This window comes from Sminthopsis crassicaudata, chromosome 3, assembly GCF_048593235.1.
Source record: "Sminthopsis crassicaudata isolate SCR6 chromosome 3, ASM4859323v1, whole genome shotgun sequence".
Lineage (NCBI taxonomy): Eukaryota > Metazoa > Chordata > Mammalia > Dasyuromorphia > Dasyuridae > Sminthopsis > Sminthopsis crassicaudata.
Genome location: NC_133619.1, coordinates 83,115,806 through 83,140,320, shown reverse-complemented (window position 1 = coordinate 83,140,320; position 24,515 = coordinate 83,115,806). Strand labels below are relative to the sequence as shown.

General features: G+C 35.6%; 2 protein-coding genes across 9 annotated transcripts in view; one reads left to right on the top strand and one right to left on the bottom strand.

Moving 5' to 3' along the window:
• The window catches only part of HYCC2 (hyccin PI4KA lipid kinase complex subunit 2), a 79,942-nt gene extending 68,557 nt beyond the window's left edge, over nucleotides 1-11,385 (bottom strand). For 4 of the 6 annotated variants that reach the window (XM_074299091.1, XM_074299092.1, XM_074299088.1 and 1 more), the window contains exons 1-2: nucleotides 11,062-11,300; nucleotides 10,483-10,523 (exon numbers count right to left, since the gene is read on the bottom strand). The gene's annotated coding sequence lies outside the window, so the exon portion shown is untranslated. Of the gene's footprint in view, nucleotides 1-10,482; nucleotides 10,524-11,061 lie in introns of all 6 variants that reach the window. The other 2 variants (XM_074299094.1, XM_074299090.1) reach the window with 2 other exon arrangements.
• Nucleotides 11,386-11,404: 19 nt separating this feature from the next.
• On the top strand, nucleotides 11,405-20,744 carry NDUFB3 (NADH:ubiquinone oxidoreductase subunit B3). 3 transcript variants are annotated; one of them, XM_074299096.1, is made up of 3 exons: nucleotides 11,405-11,535; nucleotides 18,657-18,798; nucleotides 20,473-20,744. In XM_074299096.1, exons 2-3 carry the CDS (start codon nucleotides 18,659-18,661, stop codon nucleotides 20,636-20,638), a joined length of 306 nt encoding a protein of 101 aa, XP_074155197.1. In that variant the 5' UTR covers nucleotides 11,405-11,535; nucleotides 18,657-18,658; the 3' UTR covers nucleotides 20,639-20,744. The 3 variants fall into 3 exon arrangements, with proteins under 3 accessions (XP_074155197.1, XP_074155198.1, XP_074155196.1); XM_074299097.1 differs by lacking the exon at nucleotides 11,405-11,535 and adding an exon at nucleotides 11,561-11,655; XM_074299095.1 differs by lacking the exon at nucleotides 11,405-11,535 and adding an exon at nucleotides 11,657-11,762.
• Nucleotides 20,745-24,515: the final 3,771 nt, after the last annotated feature.

Here is a 24,515-nt window from a genome sequence, read left to right as displayed (position 1 = left end):
CTGCCTGCAGAAGCTTTTGACAAGCTGCTGTCACAAAACCCCAAAGCTCCAGATGAGAGAGTATCTGTGTTAGACCAGATCTTGTAGTTCACAAGCTATTAGGCTGGAAGGTTCCTTAAATCATTTAATATTATTCTCTTTTACAGGAAACAGTATCAGAAAGGGCAAGGGGTTTTCCTAAGATTACATATCCAGTAGTACAAAGTCTTCTGACTCTAGATCAATACTATTTCTTTCTTTCTTTTAAATCAATACTCTTTCACCATGTTATACTGTTCGCCTAGGCCAACACATATCTGCGAAAAATATTCATCCACTCAGTCTAAAGATTTCCATTGAGGGAGAAGTTGCCAATTTACACATCAGCCGAGTCCCCCACTGAATACTAGGAAATTTTTCCTTATTTGAAGTCAAAATCTGTCACTTCACTCACTGTTTTGAATTCAGCCTTCTAGTGCCAAAAAAAACAAAACTAATCCCTTAAAAATGCACTTTATTGATGCCTTTTGTTTTTTATAAACCCTCCCCACACAATAAACACTTTTAAGACAAAGAAAAACAATGTTAAAAAGAAAAATATTTTATATAATGACAATTTCTGATAGTAGATTAAAAAAAATTTTGTCCTAGTAATCATATAACTTATGAAGAAAAACATGCTGCATTATGTAGAAAAACTTCAACACTCAGATTTTGCTTCAGTTTCCATTTAGCTTGTTGTAGCTTTCATTTTTCCAGGTGACATTCCTTCAGATACTTAAACACAATTAACTTTCTCTTGCCCCTTAAGTTCTCTCTTCTCCAGACCAGATATTCCAAATTCTTTTACCCAATGACTTTTAATTCTTTCACCATTCTTGTTTTTATTTTTTAACCTCTAAACAACTTGTATAAAGAAAACTTTGTACAAAGAAAAAAAAAAGTTAGCAATCCATTAGTCACAAATTACCAACAGTTAACCTTACAGTATTAAAATCATTTAAAGCTCCATTATTTTGTCTAAACTCAAAAGAATACAGATTTTCCTTATATTTACATTCAAAGAAAAATCCATTTATGTTTAACCTGATTTAACTTAACTTGACTAGATTTCAACATAATGTGATTTTGTTAATAAGTCACTGAGTCATTTCACAAAAGGAGAGCTAATCAATGACAAACAGCCAGCTATCTTAAAAAGCAAAAGAAAGATTTCCAGCTAAGATGGCTGCTTGAATTAGGCAGGTTGCCTCACTTCCCTTATGCTTTCTCCAGAGGCAAAGAAGCCCATATCCTGCAAGGAAACCAAAGATAAACCAGAGATTATAACTAGAGCGATCCTCTACAAAGAGCCAGCAAGAGCAAAGAGTCAACAAGAAAATCCCAGAGTGGCTACAAAAGGAAAAGTGGCAGGGGCATACTAGAAGTCCCAAAGAGTAGCAGTAATCAGGATGGCTAAGGCAAACAATTATGGTGCTAGTTTGAGCAATATACCCCATACCTTCAGGGCCCTTAGGAATTGGTCCTGAGACACAATTGAAGGCTTATTTTAATATCCAGTACTCAGAACCTCAAATATCCAGGGATTCTAACCCTGGGAAGAAATCAGCACAGGAATCCAGGGACTCACATAAAGACCAACTATGACTGAATACACTGACCCCAAAAGGGTTAGACTTCACTCTTTTACAAAGCCCCATTTCATGGGCATTTTTGGGATGCCCATCAGTTGGTAAACGGCTAAACAAATTGTATATACAATAATGATGGAATATTATGCATGAAATAATGAAGAGCAAAATAAGCAGAACCAATAATATGTATGGTAACAGTAATAATTTTAAGAACAATTTTGAATAATTAACTCATCTTAAATATCATGTAAAAAACCTATGAAGATATCATGTACCTCTAGAGAAAGAACTGACAAGTACAAATATAAATAAATAGAAACATATTATGATATACAAGCATCTATCTATATAAAATTCCTATGTGTTTCTTGTAAGGCAGAATGGAGAGGGAAAGGAAAAAATACAGAGTAACTTTTGTTTTTTTTAAAGTTTGCCTTTTTTTCTCATGTTTTTTTCCCTTTTAGTCTATTTTTTCTTGTACAACATGACAAGTATGTTTAAAAGGATTGTACATGTTTAACTTATATCTAATTGCTTGCTGTTAGGGAAGGAGGAGCTAAGGGAATGAAAGAGAAAAATCTGAACCACAAAATCTTATAAAAATGAAATGTTGGAAACTATATGTAGTATTTGGGAAAATAAAATATTATTGAGGAAAAAAGTAAACAGTGTGTAATATAAAAAAAAAAAAACCCAACCAAAAACCTCATGAAAAAGCTCGTGAATTAAAGTGACAAAGAAAAATGTCACCCATCTTCAGAATGAGAGATGAACTCTGAAATGCAGACTGAAGCATATTTTTTCTATTTTCCTTATTTCTCTTTATTTTCTTGCTTTTGCTTATTATCTTTGCAGCATGGCAAATATGGAAATTATATTTCATATTCACATTTCATGTAACTGTGCATGTATAATTACATGTAATTATAAAATATTAAAGATATCATATTATTTCTTTTCTCAATGGCTTGGGAACAGGCAGGAAAGACAGACAGACTATGGAACTGAAAAATGTTTTTAATTTACTTTTTTTTTTTTTTTTGGAGGACTACATATTTTTTTTATTATAGCTTTTATTTACCAGATATATGCATAGGTAATTTAATGTACTTTAACGGAAAAATAACTTCTTTGGGAAAGACTCAAGAACTTTAATTAAAGTATGTCTCTAGGGATCTATGATAAATTTTATTACCTACCTCCTAAAATAGAAGTGTTTGATAGACATGGACATTTTGAAATAGTTATTGTAAATGGATTCATTTTATATAACAGTAAGTAATTATTTGTTATAAAGGATTTATATACCTCTTTCTGTCTTGGTTAATGGAGGTGTTTATAGGTATGGGGACAAGAACTAAGTGATACCCTATTCAAAAGGGGCCACCAAATAGGTTTTTTAAGTGCTTAGAAGAGAATTCAAAAGGAATAACAACCAAGCTGAATAGCCTTGAAAAGGAACATTTTAGAATTTATTATGAACTTGTTAAAAATAAAGTAAAATGAAATGGAGATTCATAACCCTACATAAAATAATCTTTTTATTTTCTATTATGTTTTATTTTCCATTGTGCTTGAGTTTTTATACCAAAATAAAAAATAATCTAGTCCAACCAAAGCACCATACACAGCAACTACTCAAACAAAATTCCCTGACTTGTTTTTCTCATCCTAATGTCCCCATACATTACACACCCAGTTCAGCCATTGCTTCTGTGCCCTAGTGTAAATAAAGTAAGCATTATCCCCATTTTCACTTCTTTATGAGAGTATCACAAGATAATCATTCCAGATGGTTTGCAACTCCATTGTTTACTCCCATTCCTAAAACTATCCTCTTTCTAACTTCCTTATTTCTGTTGAGGGCATCATTATCCTTCCAGTTTTCTATATTCCCCTCTCTCCCTATTGTTGTAGGGTCTTCAACCAAAAAACGTTTCCCCTTCAATATAATCAAAGATCTCTTACCTGCTAAAACTGAAGGCTCTTCTTTGATCTTTATCTTCCCCCCCCCCACTATCTTTCTTCCTCCTAGATACATAACAACTCTTATTCCTGGATTGTCATAGACATTTCTTTCTCACTTCTCCCACTAATCTGGCTACTCCTCAATTTCCTTAACTGGTTCTTCATTTACATGAAATACCTTTAGTACACCACAAAACTCTTAGATTTCTTATATGTATATACCTCTTTGTTGTGTTACCAGTTCTGATGAATTTAATTATTATCATCTCTATGCAGATGACTCTCAAATCTTTATTATTTAGCTCTGATCTGCTAAACTCCAGGATTATATTACCCTTTTCGGCATTTCCTTAAGGTATCTTAAACTACTACATCCAAAACAAAATTCAATCTCTTTCCTTTCAAACCCACCCCCTCCCAAAATTTACGCTTTTAAAAGGATTACCACCATTTTTCTAGCTATCCAAGTGTGCAATCCTGGCATAATTTTTGACTCTTCACTTTCCCCTCAATTGATATATCTAAGCCATTTGCCAAATATTGTTTCTATTTTAATGATATCTCCTCTTTTCTTTTCTCATAATGTCACCTTTCATATGGACTATTATTGCAATAACTTCCTAATTGGTTTCTATGGATCAAGTTTTCTCTTCTCAAATTCATCCTCCCAACAGTCATCAAATTTTTTTTTTCAAAAAATAAAAATTCTGTTATTCCCCTTACTCAGTAAATTGCAGTGACTCCTTATTGATGCTAGGATTAAATGTTTTTTCACCTTTTTTCTCATCTTTTTTGTATTTTATTTTGTACTTATTTACATAAATTTTAGAGCATAAGTATGTATAAGTTCATGTTTACAATTTACAAGTTAAGTCAATATGCTATTGCAATAATAGTCCAAACCTACACTATTCCAAAATTTACTCTTTCAACTACTGGAGCAAGTGATCAAAAAAGGTTGGAGACTACTGATCAAGTGGAGGTGAAGTTAGAGTTGGCTAAGAGTGGCCCTGGCCAGGAATTGAGAAGTGGTTTTTTTTTTTTAATGATTCTTAGATTATTTTGATCAGTTGTTTTTGCTAGGAAGTACTTCATGTTTTCTTCTATTTTTCCCGTCTTTTCATGTTCTTTTAATATTTTTTTGCAGAAGAGTTGCAGGGGACGGAGGAGCTTGCTATAATTTTCTCTTCTACTCTACTATCTTGTCTCTACTTACATAGATTCTTTAAAAGAGATACTATCTTAAGCCCTCCATTTTACATATAAGATACTATGGATCACAAAAGTATTTGCTCAAGATTACACAACTAGCTAGTCTCAGGTTTTCTGACTTCTAGTCCAATTCTCTTGTGCTAATATATCTCAAGGCATGTCCATGAAACTGCTGCTGCTAACAGAAACGGATGTATAAAAAATGATAAATGCAAGAAAGGATGTTGTTTTCAATGATTTTCTACTGCCTTAGAAATGTACTAAAATTCACAATATTTCATATAAAACAACTGACTAAGGTTACAGTCAAATTGCTGATTGAAAGTGTGAACAATAATCAATCAATAAACAAACATTTATTAAGCATCTAACACTTCAGACACTGCTAAGCACTTCGGATATAAAAAGAGACAAAAGACAATTCCTGTTCTCAAAGAGTTTACAATTTAATGTGGCAGACAACATGCAAATAAATATATACAAACCAAGGACAAATGGGAAATAATTAACCGAGGAAAGCAATGGCATTAAAAGGGGTTGGGAAAGATTTCACATACAAGAATTTTAGTTAAGACTTAAAGAAATCAGGGAGATTACAGTGAAAATGGAGGAGAGACCCCATTCTAGGCATGGGAGACAGAAAGAATCCCCAGGGCTGAGAAATGGAGTGTCTTGTCTTGTTCATAGAATAGCCACTGGATCAAAAAGTACATACTGGGGAGTAGTGTAAGAGACTAAAATGGTAGAAAGGATTAGTTTATGAGGTCTTTGAATGCCAAAAAGAGTACTTATATTTGCTTCTGGAAGAAAAGGAGAGCCACTAGAGTTTTGCTAAGTGGGGGTTTACATGACTGAATCTGTATTTTAGAAAAAAATCACTTTAGAGGCTGAATGGAAGATGGTTTAAAGTGAGAAAGATTTGAGGAACTTATGTCAATACTCAAGGTGTGAAGTGACGAGGGCCTGAACTAGACAGTAGTAGTAGCATCTGGGGAGAGGAAGAGCAATATTTGAGAAATACTGCAAATGTGAAATTGACAGACTTTGGCAATTAACTGGATATGAGAAGAGTGAAAGACAATGAGGAGCCATGAGGATGCTGTTGCCCTCTACTATAATGGAAAGGAGTGAGGAGAGGTTTAGAGGTATGAACTTTGTTTTGAACATATTGAGTTTAAGATATCTACTGGATATCCAATTCGAGATGTCTAAGGCAATTGGAGATGAGACTGAAGATCAGCAGAGAATTTGGGGCAGAATCAGTATATTTAAGAATCATCAGCATAGAGATTGATTATATACATAGGAGTTGATAAATAAGGCTCTGAAGAAGAAAATTTAAAAATTAGTAGTATCACTTAGATAAAAAGTATGCAAATTTTAATATCTTTTTGGGCATAGTTCCAAATTCTTCTTCGGATGGTTGAATCAATTCACAGATTCACCAATACTCTACAATCCCTAATATTTGTCATTTTCTTCTCTAATCTTCTTTGACAGGTTCAAAGGAGAAACTCAAAATTTCTCTAATTAGTAGTGATTTAGAACATTTTGTCAGATGATTTTTGATAGCTCAGATTTCTTTCTTTGAAACTATTGTTCTTACCTTTTGACCATTTATTCATGAGGGAATGATTCTTATTCTTACAAATTAGAATCTTTTCCATATATACTTAGGAAATGAGATCTTTATCAGAGAAATTTGTGATAAAATTTCTTTCCAAATCACCCATTTCATACTTTTAAAATATTATTCTCTAATAATTCCCTACAATTATCAGATTTAGTCCTTTATTTCCTATCAGCTGCTCTGCTTAGTTTCAACTCCAAGAATATACAGCCTGCCTCAGTTTATTACCTGAAATCTCATTAACATGAGGAATGATTAGCTTTGATAATTCAATACCTCAGCACTCTCAATTGTTTCTTTCCTCTTACTGAAGAATACAGCAACAAACTCCTCCGTTCCTTTATACTAGGCTCAGAATTTTCTTTCTTTGTTTCCCATCAGTTGCTCTGCTTGGTGCCCTCCTCCTTTTTATATACTGTCTTCCTTCATAAGACTGTAAACTCTTTAAGGTAAGGATATGGGTGTTATTTTTTAAATTTATAAACCCAGCACTTAGCACAGTACCTGGTACAAAGTGGATAATTAATAAATGTTAATAGAATGCTGATTAGATTGAATCTGAATTTTCCTTGAGCAAAGAAAATCCATCCTACCTATTCAAATTTCTTAGTTCATTGCTCTACTATGGGCCCTATATTCTATTTACATTAATCCCTTTAACATTACTTATACAGGCCATCTTTACTCTGACATTGGTACCTTTAAGCAATTCTGCCACCTGTAATATCATCTCTCTTCATAAAACTAAATTCTACATTTTCTTCAATATAAATATTAATTACTTTTTTGAAAATAGTTTGATTTATTTCTTGTAGGACTTACTGCCCTACAGGTTTTTATGTACACTTCTATTTATATACATTTTAAAATGTTATACACATATACATATATATGCATATATATATGGTGTTATATTTATATACATTATCAATAATTGCCATAGATATCTAATCATTTCAATTAGACTATAAATTCATCAAAGATAAGAATCACTTCCCTGATATTAACCACACAAGTGGTGCTCAATTTATAGTTGAAAATTATTAAATAAAAAGTTCAAAGCAAAGACATTTCGGATATCTACATAAGGAAAAAAAAATCAGGCACTAGACTTAGAGACCTATATCCTATTCTATAGAGGCCTATATCCTAAAAATAACTTGCCTAAGCCTAAAAGTAACAATGGACAAGTGAAATTAAAATTAAAATTGAAGTAGTAATGTTCTGGCTATTTAGCTCACTGCTAGAAGATCCATCATCATAGTTATAATATTAAGTAAAAATCTTGGAAATTTTTAGCAATTTAAATATTAAAACTGATTAAAATGTCAATGAAACTAGCAAACCTCTTCTGTAAGGCCAAAATTCTTGGCCTAGTATAATCAACAGAGGTCTTCAACGAGATCAGACACTTTCATAATGTTAAGTAGTACAATGAAAGGAGCAATATAATGATTTGAGCTCAACCAGTACAGAAAGTTATAGGGTTCAATACCAGCTCTACTTTTCAATCTTTTAGGCCAATTCTTCTAGAATATATTAGTCTATACATGATAAATAGGTAGAATAATATTCTGGAAATACAAAAAATACTAGTTAGAAGAAAGGTAGAAGAGAAGACTTGTTAGATACAAAAGAAAAATTGGGAAATCATAAATAAAGATTTTTTAAAGTCAAGCATAAAATTATTTTCAAACTTATGTTTTCAAATTACAAATATCAAAATTTCATATTAAAAGTAAAAATTTCATGATATTAATAAACTTATAAATTAGATGTTTAAAAACAATTTCCAAGTCCATTTTAGATGAATTCTATATCCCTACTCAACATATCCAAACTCATATCAAACTCAACATATCCAAAACTAACACCTGTTTTCATCCCAAATCTCATCTCCCAAGAAACATCTCTATTTGTTAGATCATTTTAGGCATTCAGACTCAAAACCTCGAAACTCATCCTTGATTCTTTCCTCTTCACCCCCCGAAAAACAATTTTGTCTCTGTAGTATTTCTGGCATCTATTTCTTGTTTACCAAGAACCTAAAATAGAATCTTTTTATCTATTCAACTAGTCTTCTAATGGTGGTGTTTCTTCTGGCCTGTTCCCTTTAATTTATTCTTCATATTGCTGCCAGAATAATTTCCCTAAAAATTTGATACTCCAATTTCAAAATGTGGTTTTAACCTACCATTCCAGTCTTATTTCAGAGTACTAACCACTTGTACAAGCTCTCAAACCAAACAAGTTTATTCTTCACACTTTTTAGTTCTTAAAGGTATCTTTTTACAAAAACCTTACAATCACATCTGGAAGAGTTTCTCCTCCCCCTCTTTCCCCTCTTCCCTCCACGGTCTACCTGCCAAAATTATTCTCTATGTTCACTTTCAGTTGCTAACTTCCTCTAATGAAGCCTTCCTGCATCTCTAGGCAGAAATAATGCCCCACCAACCAATGTCTTTTATTTCTATTTTACTATTCCTTTGCTTTAGACATTCAGGCAGCTATGTGGCACTGTGCCTGGAGTCAGGAAGACCAATTTAAATTCGACCTCAGAAACTCACTAGTTCTGTGACCCTGAGAGATACATCATTTAAGCTCTGTTTGCCTCAAATGTAAAATGGGAAAATAATAGCAACCACCTTAAAGGATTGGTTCAAATCAAATAAAGTTTAGCATAGTACGTTAGCAGAATAGGTGTTATGTAAATGCCTATTCCCTTCCCCATCACATGCTATATTTATTAAATTATAAATTCCTTAAAAGCATGCATTATATCTTCTTCTTTTTTTTTCCCCCTGAGGCAATTGGGGTTAAGTGACTTGCCCAGAATCACACAGCTAAGAAAGTGTTAAGTGTCTGAGGTCAAATTTGAACTCAGGTCCTCCTGACTTTAGGGCTGGTGTTCTATCCACTGTGCCATCTAGCTGCCCCCATTATATCATTTTTCATCTTTGTATCCTTAGATACTAGCATAATGCATTTAACATATGCTGTTTGAAATGAAGACAAGCAAGAAAAATTCTAAAATCTTAATGACTGCTCAATATCCCTAACTAATTATCCTTATATTTTTAAGTAATCACTAACTTGGCTCCAGGCATTGGAGTTCACTTGCATATAATGTTCAATCCAATTATATTCTACAATGACACCTGCTGGCCATTCAGAATTAAGTCATTAGCTCTCCAAATAGTCTGGCATTCTGGTTACATAACAGCAAAAAAGAACAACACAGGCATAAATGCAAAAATTACTTTCAGACATATCAGCATATTTGTAGATAAGACTTAAGCTCACAAGTATCTTAATAAAAGGAAGGATTGGAAACATGTTATGTAAAGACAGACAAGGTTGGTCAAAGGCATATAAAATAAAAATCACTCTTTTCAATCTGACATATTTGTTTACTGATTCTCATAGAATCATCTTTTTCCCACCTGAAATTCAAAATTAGGTTTCAGATTATAATGTTGAAATTACCATGGGGGAGGGGAGAGATAATATACGAGGAAGTAATTCTGGCATTGGATACCGGAATATTATAATCCTTGAGAGTAAGTTTAAGAAAATAACATACTTCTTAAAACTAATTTTGTCCTTACTTGTTTAAAAACATACAAAATCAAGAAATTTGTCTTTTATAATTTAAATAATCATATTTCAAAATTCTGTTTTTCTTGTTTATAAAACCAAGAATTTTGAATCATCAGAATCTGTTTTTTCACAATAAATAGTAAGGAAGTACCTGCAATTTTGTCGCTATTTACTTCATTTTACGACCAAACTGCCATGTAACCTTTATAACAAGAGAATCATAATCAATTAAATATTTATAACTCGTTACATTTTCAAGAATGCTCCCCGTGACAAGTAAATAATACAAAGCCTTTTCAACAACCCACAGCAGACAGTGATTCTACTTTTTTTTGGTAATTTCAGATCTTTTTTGTCGCCACACTCCCTAAGCTTCCTAATCTCAGCTAATAACCATTCAACATCAAGTTTCCCATTCATTACATCTCCTCCCAAAGCCAGCTCCCAATGTATACCTACCTCCTACTGTTGACAGCCGAAGCTCAAGCGTCTCTTCTTTCCTAAAGGAAGAAAAACATTCAAAGGGGTGCTAACTCCCGTCTGGATCATTCATGCAAAATAAATCCAGCAGCCACCAAACTTTAAAATCTGTTCCATGACAATTCCCGGTGACCAGACACGATCTGACACACATCAGTCCACCGATCACGACAGAATCGTGACATCCGGAGGAGAGACGATGACCCGTGCGCCTGTCTGTCTCGCCGCCGGGGAGTGTGGAGAGCCCAGGGTTACATAACGCGCACCCACAAAGGGCTCCGAGGATGTGGCTGCCCGGTCGGTGCCGCGGCAGCCCGACTTCCTCGGAGCCCCCGCTTCTACCCCACCTCCATCCCGTCACCTCAGCCAAGAGACCCATTTCATTCAGGTGCCAGCAAAGCCTCAAGCTCCGAGGGAGGAATTCCCTCCACCGCGAGCTACACCTTCTTTGCTGCCCGCCCCGCAGGCCCCACTTCGAACTCGATCCTCGGCTCCCCGCGCCGCCCCCGCGAGGGTCTTCCCGAGCTGTCTTCTCCTCACGACTCTCGAGGCGTTTACCTGGGCAGCCAGAGGCTGGGAAGCAGCTGACTGCCTGACCAACCCCTCGGGCTCCCCGACCCTCTCCTTCGGTCCAGCCTCTCCAGTGCGGCGCGCTCTCTTCTACTCGGCCACGGAGGGAACCACCCATCCGCGTCGGCCGCGTCTAGTTCCTCGACCGCTCAGCAGGCGCCTACCTGTCACCGCCGCCGTTCCCTTCCTGCTCCAGGAGCCGCCACCGCCTCTCACAGCGGCTAGCCAACTGCAACACAACAACTCGCCCTCCCATTGGGCAGCTCCACGCCCTCAACAACAGATACGCTCATTGGCCGCCGAGCTCTCTCCACATTTCCCGCCCCCTACGCCCCCTTTAGGGGCGTGCATGGACTAAAGGGTTCCGCGACCTACATCCCCATACCCCTCTGCACTCCGAGCTTCAGTTTCAGTTGCTTTCTTTTAAGCAACCAGTATATAAATGGTTCAGCAGTGAAGCAGGCAAGTTAGGACTCTTCCCCGCTCCCTAGAACTCTTTCATATTCTGCGTCCCGCTTTCCCCATCTCTTCACTGCCTAGAACGCTTCCTCTAGCTTCGGATTCCCCCCTTCCCTCCCCAAGGTAGTTCCGTCCGGTCGACTTCCGCTTCCTCTTGGCTCTCGCGGGGGGGATTGGGAGGGGGCGGTGTTGAGATTCCTGTGTCCCCGAGAGGTCAAGATTTCTGTCAGGTAACTCAGGGAGGAGACGGGGGAGGGGAAAGGGACTATGCGAGACCGCCGGATATGGGGACCAAAAGGTGGTGGTGGGGATCGCTTCGGGGAGCAAAATAACGTAGCCTTGACTCCCCTGTTGTCGACCTTGGTGGCCTCGGCGTTCGGACCCAGCGCGCTGTTTCCCCGCCTGCCCCCGGTTCGGGAGACACTCCCTCCTCCGTCTGTTGGAACCACCTCCAAGAGGTCGCTCCCGGACCTTGGAAACTGTGGGGTCACTCTGACCTTCCCTGTCCTCTTATAACTTGTGCGAGCGTGAAGATCCTGCTCCGGGACGGCGGGAGCTTTGGAGGCCGGGCTATTTTATTTCTCTCTATAGAAATCATACCCTTCTACGACCGTTAGGAACGAGATGCCCCAAGCACTCCGTGCGCCGAAAAGATTGAGACCATCCCGGGAGGTCCTTCACCCTCTTCCCTCCTCCGCCTCCAGAGCTCTCTCCTTAAGTCTAAGGCAGGGGTTTTCAAACTACGGCCCCCGGGCTGCCCTCTGAGGACGTTTATTCGGCCCGCCGGTAACGGCTGAGGGGCTGAGGGGCGGAGACAGAGGGTGAGCTTTTGTTGTTACTATAGTCCGGCCTCCCACAGTCTGAGGGACAGTGAGCCGGCCCCTGTTTAAAAAGTTTGAGGACCCTGGTAATGCAAAAGACTTGTGGTCGTTTCCCGAGGCCCAACGCTTGTTCCCCGCCTCCCTGAATCCCTATACTTACACTCTGAGATCCTAACCGGGGCCTGCCCTTGGCCTTCTGTATTCACACGCCTAGCACAGGTTCCCGTGTCCAGATCCGTGTATATCTCTTCTGCCTCTTTTCCATCACTCTCCTTCCCGTCTGCCTACAAGACATCTCCGGAGGACAAAGTGGGAAGCTGGTGACTTTGCTAGCCCTCTCTCACTCAGTTCTATTCACTTCCATGCCATGGCATCAGCTCCCTGATGTCATGGTCTTTTTGGAGAAGGAAGGATCAACGGCAAATATGCTGGGATCATTCAGTCGAGTCCACCTTTCTTACTACCTGTTTTCCTCTGCCTTTTGTCCTAGATGAGGTTGGGGATCAAGAAACTGCTCTCTCAAGGCACTGGTGTTCTATTTGCCCAATGGAATGACTTTTCTCTATTACTCATTTTCACTGAGCATTTGGCCCCGGGTGCTACCTCTACTATAATCTTCCTTAGTTTTAATGATATGTCTCAGTTGCTTCTCTGCCTTTTGTTAGTAGTTCATCCTCTTTCTAACTTTTTAAGCACAGCTGAACGTTCCAGTACACAGGTGTGTTACTCTCTTCATAATTAGCTTTAATTTGTCATTCCAGGCTTTTTTCAAGATACATAAGGACCTGTCATTGGCCCCCTTCTCTCTCTACTATCCCTTCCTTGTTGATGCATTCATTACCTTAGCTTTCTGCAGTCTGCCGATGACTCCCGTCCTGACCTCACCTCTCAGTTCTAAATTCACTTATAGGACTTCAATACTTGGTATCTCACTAACATTTTAAACTGCTCTGATCTAAAACCAGTTTTTTTTTAATTTTTTAAAATTAATTTTATAATTATAACATTTTTTGACAGTACATATGCATGGATAATTTTTTACAGCATTATCCCTTGCACTCCCTTCTGTTCTGAATTTTCCCCTCCTTCCCTCCACCCCCTCCCCTAGATGGCAGGCATTCCCATATATGTTAAATATGTAAAACCAGTTTTAGTAAAAGATTTTAGGTTTGGAAAGAACTTTAGAGATAATATAATTCAATGACTTTTTATGAACTTAAATATTTGAAGTCTAGAGATACTAAATGATACATGCAAAGTGCAGTATAGAAGTTTTCTATGAAGATCAAATGACCTAACATCTGTAGAGGGCTTTGCAAACCTTAAAGCGCTCTTTAGATAAAACTATTGTTACTGTAGTAAATTGAAGGATGAAGGTACTTACTGTGTGATCCTGCATAGTTGTCGGTGTAGGCATCTCTTCTCTCTACTACACTATAAACTCGTTGAAGGCGAAGATTGCCATATATGTCTTTGATATCTTCCCGTGTATCTAGCACAGTACTCTTTAAGGAGAAGGACTGTTATTTTTCATCTTTGTGTTCCTGCCATGCACCTCAGATATAGTAGGCACTTAGTCCGGTTAAATTTGAAAAGTAGTAATGTCAGTGGATCTGGTTCAAATTATTAAAAATTAAGTTCCTGCCCTTTCTCTTAAACAATAAACTGTAAAAGTGGAAAGTAACACGATCATACTCTTTTAGGCTGTTTTTCACAACTTTTTAATTGAAAAGTACTATTGAGAATGGATTGGGAATGAAAGAAAGTAATATATCAAAATAATATATTTTTTAAAGCCCCCATAAAATCAACAACCTTCTGTTTACAGTGTGTCATTTGGCTTATTTGTGTGCTTATCAAATCAGACCAGACAAGGCAACTTGACCTGGTTTCTTCAAATCCTATCACTGGTTTCTAGGCTCTTCAGTTGTTAAGGGGAAAACAGCATCTCAATGAGTCTCTAATGCAAGCAGGACTGTATATGAAAGGCATTTGAATTGGTTCTCGTGGGAGGCTAGTCAGCTAGCTTAATAGTTTTTACCTCATACAACACTGAAGAGCAGTACCAAAGCCAGAGTGCAAAATTATTACATTTCACCCCCTTATATGGTGAGGGTTCTTTAATTCTTAAACTCTGGTACATTTATTAACCTAAATAATCAAAAAGAAAAATGAAGAATTTGTACTTCCCAACCTCAGCTAGCAAATAACAAATCCTGTGCTTCAAAAATTGTCACAGATATTTATATGAAGGGGAAATTTTTTTTCTGTTATTTTAAAAAGATTTATCTAGATCTTTAGAGCTACTATTTAGCTGCTATTTAGAATCATCACAATTTAAAATTGAACAATCATATATAAATGATAAATATGTGCTAGACTGTGCTAACCCATGGGGATACAAAGAAAACAAAAACCTTCCCTGCTCTCTAGGAACGTATGGATATTGATATGCAGAATGAAATAAGCAGAGCCAGAAGACTATTATACAAATATTTTTTTTAATCTTTTTTTATTTTTATTTTTTATTCATTTTTCCAAATTATCCCCTCCCTCCACTCCCTCCCCCCCATGACAGGTAATCCCATACATTTTACATGTGTTACAATATAACCTAGATACAATATATGTGTGTAAATGCCATTTTCTTGTTGCACATTAAGTATTAGCTTCCGAAGGTACTATTATACAAATATTACACAATTACAAAATTGTAAATGGCAAAAACAACAACCAAAAAAACCCCATGTGAAACAATGCTATATAATGACCAAGCTTGACCCCAGAGAAGGGGGAGGGGGGGAATGTGCCTTTCTTAACAAAGAAAACTAGGGAAGTGGAACATATGTAATGCTGTCTCTACCTCAGTTGTTTGTTGATTGCTTTTCCTAAATTGCCTTTGGAAAAAAACAAGATGTAATAATGTGCTAATTAGGCATGAAGGGAATGATGTCTTCAGAAGTCAAGGTGAAATAAATACAAAAAATAACAAATTTTTTTTTATTTAAAACATTAGCAGATGTCTTAAAGATAGAGCATTTGATTTAAAGTTGGAAGATTTAAGCTCTAGTTCTGAGCCCAAATGCTTAATTTCTCTTTTGCAGAATGAATTGGTTAAACAGGAATATCTCAAAAATGCTTCCCAGTTTTAAATCAGTATCTGATTTTATGAGTATGGAAATCAAATCAGATGAAGGGCTAAAAAAAGTTATTCCTACCATGGGTTCATAACAGTACTCAAAGGGACCATTGTGATCATCTGGTCCAGAGGTGTTTAACACTGTCACATACAGCCCATCAGGGAACCTGAACTACATTAAGATGTAATTGAGATAAAAATAAGGGTTGTAATCATTGATCTTATCAGAAAAAAGGGAAAAGGACCCACATTGCAAATATTTACATAGCAAACTAGAAACTGAGTGAATGCCTAGCAGTTGAGGAATGGCTGAATAAGTTATGGTATATGAATAATTTGGAATATTATTGTTCTATAAGAAATGATCAGTAGGATGATTTCAGAGAGTCCTGAAGAGACTTCCATTAACTGATGCTGAGTGAAGTGAGTAAAACCAAGAGATCATTATGCATAGCAACAAGATTGTGTTATCAATAGTGATCAACTTGGCTCCTTTCAACAATGAGATGATTCAGGCCAATCCCATAATCTTGTGATGGAAAGAGCCCTCTGCATCCAGACAGAGGATTGTGGGGACTGAGTATGGATCAAAGCGTAGTACTTTCACCTTTATTGTTGTTTGCTTGCTTGTTTTTTTCATTTTCACTTTTTTCCCTTTTCAACTGATTTTTCATGTGCAGTGTGATAAGTGTGGAAATATATTTAGAAAAATTGCCCATGTTAACCTATATTGAATTCACTTGTCTAGAGGAAAGGAGCGGGAGAGGGGAGGGAGAAAAATTTGGAGCTCAAGTTTTTGTAAGGGTGAATATTGACACCAGCCCTGAATTCAGGAAGACCCCAGTTAAAATCTGGTCTTAGACACTTAACACTTCCTAGCTGTGTGACCCTGAGCAAGTCACTTAACCCCAGCCTCAGGGGAGAAAAAAAGGGTGAATATTGAAAACTATCTTTGCATGTATAATGAAAAAAAAAATCATTACTGATCTCAAAGTCAAAATCTAATAGACTTGATCAAGAGAGAAATCTGCATTATATGTCAGTCATATTGATATTGTTTTAGGTGTATGTCCATATATATGTGTGTGTATATATATATGTTTGTAAGGTAATATCTGCATGTGTATATATGTTATAAATATATCTATGTTTAATTGCAGCTTGCTTGGGAAAGATGAGTGGAAGGAAAGGGGGGAAAAAGAATAAAGTAAAAAGTACACAGCAGAAAACAAAAGAAAAATACAAGCAAGCAAAGAAAAAATGGGCAATTATGAATACAGTATCTTCTATTATTATATATACTTTCTTGAAGTGGAAAATTTATTGTTACATATTTTGAATCCTTTCCAATGTTCTGCTGGGCACAATTTTTGTTGTTTTTTTCTTTTTCTCTGTCTTCCTTTTTCTGTTTCTTTTCCCTTATTTTGCATTTAATTTTTAAATAAGTACATTTTTAAAAGATGTCATTGAGATGTTTAACAAAAATAAAAATACTATAAAACATAGATAACATTATTTTCTAAGTCAATATGTGGCTTGTAACTAACCTTATCTATGGTTAGTGGTCCCCCTTTCTATTTGAGTTTGACACTACTGATATGGTGCAGTCACTTTATCTTACAGGTAAAGAAACAGGCCCAGGGACAATGTGTCTCATCATAGTAATAAAGATATAAATATCAGATCTGAGAATCAAACCTGAGTCTTCTGATTTCAAATTGGATCCTCTCTACCATTCCATACTTCAAGTGATGTTTTTAAAAATTATTTTGTAAATAGAATGATCTTCTTTCTATACCCCATTTCTTCTATATTACCCTGCATTTTTAATTTCAGTTATATTCTGTGACAAATGCTTTTACAATGATTAATCCTGTAATTCATTTTTCAAAAAAAGTTTTTTTTTTAACCTAACCTTAAGCCCTTTTTAATCATCCTTGTAATAACATTTATTTTTTATTTTTTTATTAATTTTATAATTTTTTTTGACAGTACATATGCATGGGTAATTTTTTTACATTATCCCCTTGTACTCACTTCTTTTCCGAATTTTCCCCTCCTTTCCTCTACCCCCTCCCCTACATGACAGGCAATCCCATACATGTTAAATGTGTTGCAGTATATCTTAGATACAATTTATGTGTGTAAAAGCAAATTTCTTGTTGCATGATAAGAATTGGATTTAGAAGGTAAAAGTAACCTGGGAAGAAAGACAATAGTGCAAACAGTTTACACAATTCCCAGTGTTCCTTCTCTGGGTGTAGCTGATTCTGTCCATCATTGATCAATTGGAACTGAATTAGATCTTCTCTTTGTTGAAGATATCCACTTCTATCAGAATACATCCTCATACAGTATTGTTGTTGAAGTGTATAATGATCTCCTGGTTCTGCTCATTTCACTCAGGATCAATTGATGTAAGTCTCTCCAGGCCTCTGTATTCATCCTGTTGGTCATTTCTTATAGAGCAATAATATTCCATAACATTCATAAACCATAATTTACCCAACCATTCTCCAATTGATGGGCATCCATTCATTTTCCAGTTTCTAGCCACTGCAAAAAGGGCTGCCACAAACATTTTGGCATATCTTGTAATAACATTTAAAAATCAACTTCACTACTTATTTAAGTATCTAATTTTGGAATTGGAATTATGTGATTAAAAACTAGAGATGTGATAAATTTGAAGTAATACCATTTGTTCTACCTTATAGGTTACAATTTAACAAACATTTTTAAAGCCCCTGCTATTTTCAGGAAACTATTGCTTTGAGGAAAGTAAGGTTTACAAAATAATATAAAGACGTAAATTATTGGGACAGCTAAATGGCACAGAGAATAGAGCACTGACCCTGGAGCCAGGAGAACCTAACTTCTAATCCTGCCTCAGAAAGCTAACTCTTAGTAGCTGTGTAACTCTGGGCAAGTCACTTAACATCAATTGTCTTGTCTGTTCCCCTCTATGCCCCCCCCCAAAAAAAAAAGTATAAGTTATCATTGAGAGATTATTTTTTATTAAGTATTTATTAAGCCCTTATTCTGAACCAGGTACTGTACTAAGCATTGGAGTTATAGATACAAGCAAATAAAAAAGGCCTTATGATTAACCTCCATGTCCTAGAATCAATTTATTTCTTATTTATTTTAATTTCTTTCTATAGGCATGGCACATGGACATGAGCATGGACATGGTCATGGAAAAATTGAACTCCCTGACTACAAACAATGGAAGATAGAAGGAACACCACTACAGCGAATTCAGGAGAGGTTGGCTAGGCAAGGTCTCAGAGATCCATGGGCACGGTAAGAGAACTTCAGCAGGTTGGACGCAATCATCCTTTAACATCAATTAAATCCTCAGTTTTCATTTCCTATATATATCTTTTCCTGAAGGAAAACGTGATAGTGATTTTTTTGTTAGTTGTGCTGTATCTAGCATGCAGCAAGAGTCCTGATGAGTGATAAAGCTTTTCCACAGATATCACATAATGCAGGGAACAGTGACTCATGACATCTTTTCTGCTCTAGAAGAGAGATTATCATCTAAATTGATCTTACATATATATATATAATAATTTCATTTAGTGATTTTAGGAAGACTTTTTAGAGATAATCTATATTTGTCCAGGGTAAATGGGTTTGTAGGATTAGTCGTACTCTGTGTTGTACTAAATTTACTGAGCAAGATATCCTTTTTTTTTTTTTTCTCATTTTTAATATTTTCCCCAATTATATGTAAAGACAGTTTTGAACATTCATTTTAATGGCTTTTAGTTTTCAAAATCATGCAAAGATAGTTTTAACATTCACCTTTGCAAAACCCTGTGTTGCAAGTTTTAACATTTTTTAAAAAAAATTCAAATTCCAAATTTTCTCTTATGATGGTAATTTGATATAGGGTTTTTTTTGATATGTGCAGTCATGTAAAATATATTTCCATATTAAGTTATGTTATGAAAAAAGAAACATACCAAAAGAAAAAGTAAACAACAGTATGCTTCAATCTACAGTCAGGCTCCTATCAATTCTGTCTCTAGATATGAATAGTACTTTTCTTCATAAGCCATTTGGAGTTGTCTCGAATCATTGCATTGCTGAGAATAACTAAGTCATTTCCTTATTGATCATCATGTGATATTATTGTTATTATGTATAATGTTCTGGTTCTGTTTACTTCATTTTGTATCTGTTTTTTGAAGTCTTTCTAGATATAAGAAATGATGAGCAGGCTGATTTCAGAAAATCCCAGAAAGTCTTTTTTTCCCCTGAGTTTTTCTGAAGTCAGCTTGCTTGTTATTTCTAATAGCATAATAGTTTTCTATTACATTCACAACTTGTTCAGCTATTCCCCATTTGTTGAGCATCCCCTTGATTTCCAATTCTTTCCCACCACAAAAAAAAGAAAAGTAGATATTCTTTCCTAAAGTGCTGTTGGTTCAGTTCACCCTTCTATTTAAAAAGTAGCCAGAAACAGAAATGCCAGATAAAGAAAAATGTTTTGCTTCTCAGTGTAGGTCCCTCTTTCTGAAAACAGTTCTAATTATCTTTAAGTGAATATAGTCTTACGCGTAATGGGACCCAATCCAGAGACTTAACATTTTCATAAATTTTCTTACATATGATATTAAAAGAAAAATTATTATTTATGTATGTATATATAAATTATAACAGTATATAATTATATGCTTACTCCCTATGGACACAGAAGAAGAATGAAGCTGAATAAATCTTAATTCATAAAATCCAAAGTAACAAGACTAATATGAAATACACGATTGTTCGTTCATAGATTATCTTCATTTTCATGTTATATTAAGGCATATATTGGACCAATCTGTTTTATGCCATGGAAAAGTGGCTATTTGGTTGTTATTAGGTCCTCTGTATATATCCACCTGAAAGTTAGGAATTAAATATAAAATTTTTGCAACTAGGTAATTATGACTAAAATTTTTTTCCCTGATTTTCCCCCCCTAGCAATGAAGCTTGGAGATACATGGGTCGTTTTGGAAAAACTCCTACTTTGTGGACTGCTTTGACAAGAGGATTCAAATGGGGTTTTGGAGCATTTTTAGTAGCTGTTGGAGTGGAATATTACCTAACTGCTCCAAAGAATGAGGAGGAACATGATTCTAACCACTAAAGTTAAGATGTGGAGGAATTATAATTATTTAGAGTGAATATTTGTTGTTCTTTAGTTTACTTATTTGCCCTGTTAAAGATTAATATTAAAATTTCACTTGGTAAAAGAACCTGTGTGCCTGGTTTTGTCATCGTGTCCAGTACAAATATATATTATATGCAAATATATATCATTTGAATCAGAGTCCTAAAAGTGGTAAATACAACTGGGTATGTTCTCAAATATTTTTTGTGAAAGTTGATCGTGATTCTTTGGCCATAGTCTGCATAATGCAAGGTTTATAAGTTATATATATATGGGACAAACGCTATTACAGATTCCTCACTATCTAATCCTATTTGGTGGCTCAAACACATTTTCCTTTAAGCTATTATTTTCTGCTCTTGAAGTCAAACAAGTAATAAATTCTTAAAATGTGCTATATGGACATTTATGTTAAAAGCTAAAATACAAAGATGAAAAATGACAGTTCTTGCCCTTATGGAGTTTATTTTCTTATAAAAGATATTGCACATGCTCAAAATAGTTGTAATCCAAGATAAGATGTTGTTGGGGTAAAGAAGAAATACAGAGTACTAGGAAAATTTGATGAGAGAAATCATTTTTTGGAGTAAGGACATCAAGAAAGACTTAATGGCAGAAGAGGCCCCTAGACCTTTAGCGTGGCCTTTAGTACATAATTAGAGTAGGGGATTTTGTACCACACATGGAATATAGCATGTCAAGTTCAAGAAAGAATTAGTAGTTTAGTTTGACTGTAGCTTAGAATGTTTGAAAGGAAATAGTGAGAAATAAGACCAGATTCAGATTCCAACTCTGATTCATTATCTTTGTGAACTGTCAGCTTAATTCTCTGGCCCTCAGTTCCTTTGCCTGTATAGTAACACCTAGTCCAGTGTTCATGGATTTGCTTCAGTAAATTTCTTAATAGTAGTCTATCCAAGTTCCAGAATCTATCAATCTGTAAGCTGTAACCTATTCAGTCAACACATTTTCTGTTCCTCTGTCTACAGGTGGACATTTGTTTTATAGGAATGTTGGAACTATTAATGTTCTATCAATTGCCCTTTTCAGATAATCCATTAGATTGTCTCTAGAGCCTTGAAGTGTATAGTTTATTTTAACTTTAAAAAAAATTTTTTTTTTAAATTTTGCTGAGGCAATTGGGATTAAGTGACTTGCCCAGGCTCACACAGCTAAGAAATGTTAAGAATCAGATGAGATTTGAACTCAGATCCTCCTGACTTCAGGAATGGTGCTCTATCCACTGTACCACCTAACTGCCCCTAAAGTGCTTATTTTAGAAATAATACCATGTTAGTTTTCACATTGGAAAACAACTACTATGATTCCAACTGCAAATAAAAATATCACAAAATTAATTTTTCCAAGTACAAGTATGATTGAATAAACAATCTACGAAGCAGCAACACTTTTACACCATTTTCTTAAGACCCCAATTTGAATTTGGTTTTTTATATCAGCATTGACCTTTGATTTTGAATTAAGATTTTCCTTTCCCTTACCTGATCTCTGACTTTTCAAGTCATTTTTAATATTCTCTATTGTGTAATCTAAAGGACAAGAATATATCACTATTTTAATTAGCATCTTTGAAAAGAATTTAAATCACTGTCAGTTTCTTTACTATGCAATACTAAAAATATATATATATATATGCTGGGGCCCAGAATTTTACACAAAATATTTTTAACCTTAAAATTGGCAGAAATAATGGCATCCTGTATTGGAGCAATAAGTTTAGTTGATTGTTTTCTGAACTCATTCATTTCCTCCAGTTCAAAGTGGTCTGTGGTCTTATCACTCATTTCTGCCTCTGTTGAATTCACCTTGCTTTTTATAGCCACTTATTGCTTAATTAAAAAAACAAACAAACATGTTGGGGCCATATTTAATTGCTGAACTCTTGGACTTTTCCCTCTATTTCTGAGCTCTAAATGAAGATACACTTTGCTTCCCACTTGATCAATTTTCATAGGCAGTTTCCCACCTCCCACCTCAAATAAACCCCTTTCAGATTAAAGCCTTAATTAGCCTAGAGCTCGAGTCTCATCTCTCAAAAACTTAAATAGTTCTTTCTTGGCTACCGAGTAAAGGTTTACACTCTTTGAGATGGTATTCAAGCCACATAAGGTAGAATGCCACTTTACCTTTCCAATTTATTATTCCTCTCCAGATACTCTTCCAGTAAGACAAGCCTTCACTCTGCCCCCAAATACAAATTTCATCTCTATACCTGATTTTCTTTCTTTTTTTCAGACTATTTAATCACAACCTAAAACAAATGAAGTTACCATCTGCCAGCTAAGATTAGATAATTTGACTGGACTACAAGGTGTAGGAGGAAAATTTATGTATAGTAAGGCTGAAAAGATAGATCCAAGTCAGATTGTGAAGGCTTTAAAATCTAAACAGAACAATTTATAGTCGATACTATAGGCAATAAGGAGATTTGGTTAAATAGAGGAGGAACCTGGTCAGATGTTCCCTTAAGGAAAATCACACTGATAATAATGTGTGAGATGGACAGAAGTAGGGAGAGTCTTAAGGGCAGGATTAATAATTAAGACATTGACCTAATCAGAATGAGGAGTGATGAAGGTTTTCTCCACAAAGTCTTAAATGAAACTTTTCTTTTCTCCCCAAACCTACCCTTATTTCTGTTGAAAATGCCAGTTTTGGACACTAATACATTATTGGTGGAGTTGTGAAAGAATCCAACCATTCTGGAGAGCAATTTGGAACTATGCCCAAAAAATTATCAAACTGTGCATACCCTTTGATCCAGCATTGCTGCTATTGGGCTTATATCCCAAAGAAATACTGAGGAGGAGAAAGGGACCTGTATGTGCCAAAATGTGGCAGCTCTTTTCGTAGTGGCTAGAAACTGGAAGATGAATGGATGTCCATCAATTGGAGAATGGTTGGGTAAATTATGGTATATGAAGGTTATGGAATATTATTGCTCTGTAAGAAATGACCAGCAGGAGGAATACAGAGAGGCTTGGAGAGACTTACATCAACTGATGCTGAGTGAAGCGAGCAGAACCAGAAGATCGCTGTACACTTCAATGTTGTATGAAGATGTATTCTGATGGAAGTGGATATCTTCAACATAAAGAAGATCCAACTCACTTCAATGTTGATCAGTGATGGACAGAAACAACTACACCCAGAGAAGGAACACTGGGAAGTGAATGTAAATTTTAGCACTACTGTCTATCTACCCAGGTTACTTATACCTTCGGAATCTAATAATTAACGTGCAACAAGAAAATTGGATTTACACACATACATTGTTAGGTTATACTGTAACACATGTAAAATGTATGGGATTGCCTGTCATCTAGGGGAGGGAGTAGAGGGAGGGAGGGGAAAATTTGGAAAAATGAATACAAGGGATAATGTTATTAAAAAAAAAATTACTCATGCATATATACTGTCAAAAATTTTTTTTATAATTATAAAATAAATAAATAAATGAAATGCCAGCTTTTCCAGTCTCTTGGGTTTTTAACCTTGAGGTTAGCTTCAATTCCTCACTCTTCACATGTATAACCAGTGGCCAAATCTTGCCATTCCTATCTCCACATGTCTCAAATCTGCTTTATCTCCACTCACTCAAATACCACCTTGCTCAGGTCTTCATCATTGCTCATTCTGATTATTTCAATGTCTTATTTATTATTAACACATAACTTTTCAATCAAGGTTATGTGCTAAAAATCCCAACATTATTTAGAGAATGCTCAATTTTGGGTGTTATTTCAGTCATGCCTGACTCTTGGTAATGCCAGTTATAATTTTCTTGGCTAATTTTCTCCAGCTCATTTTATAGATGAGGAAACGGAGGCAA

Bases quoted from the DNA above. Each gene is read 5' to 3' on its own strand.
- NDUFB3 (XM_074299096.1), top strand. From the start codon at position 18,659: ATGGCACATGGACATGAGCATGGACATGGTCATGGAAAAATTGAACTC. The intron at 18,799-20,472 runs GTAAGAGAACTT...TTCCCCCCCTAG, and splicing joins CTCAGAGATCCATGGGCACG to CAATGAAGCTTGGAGATACA.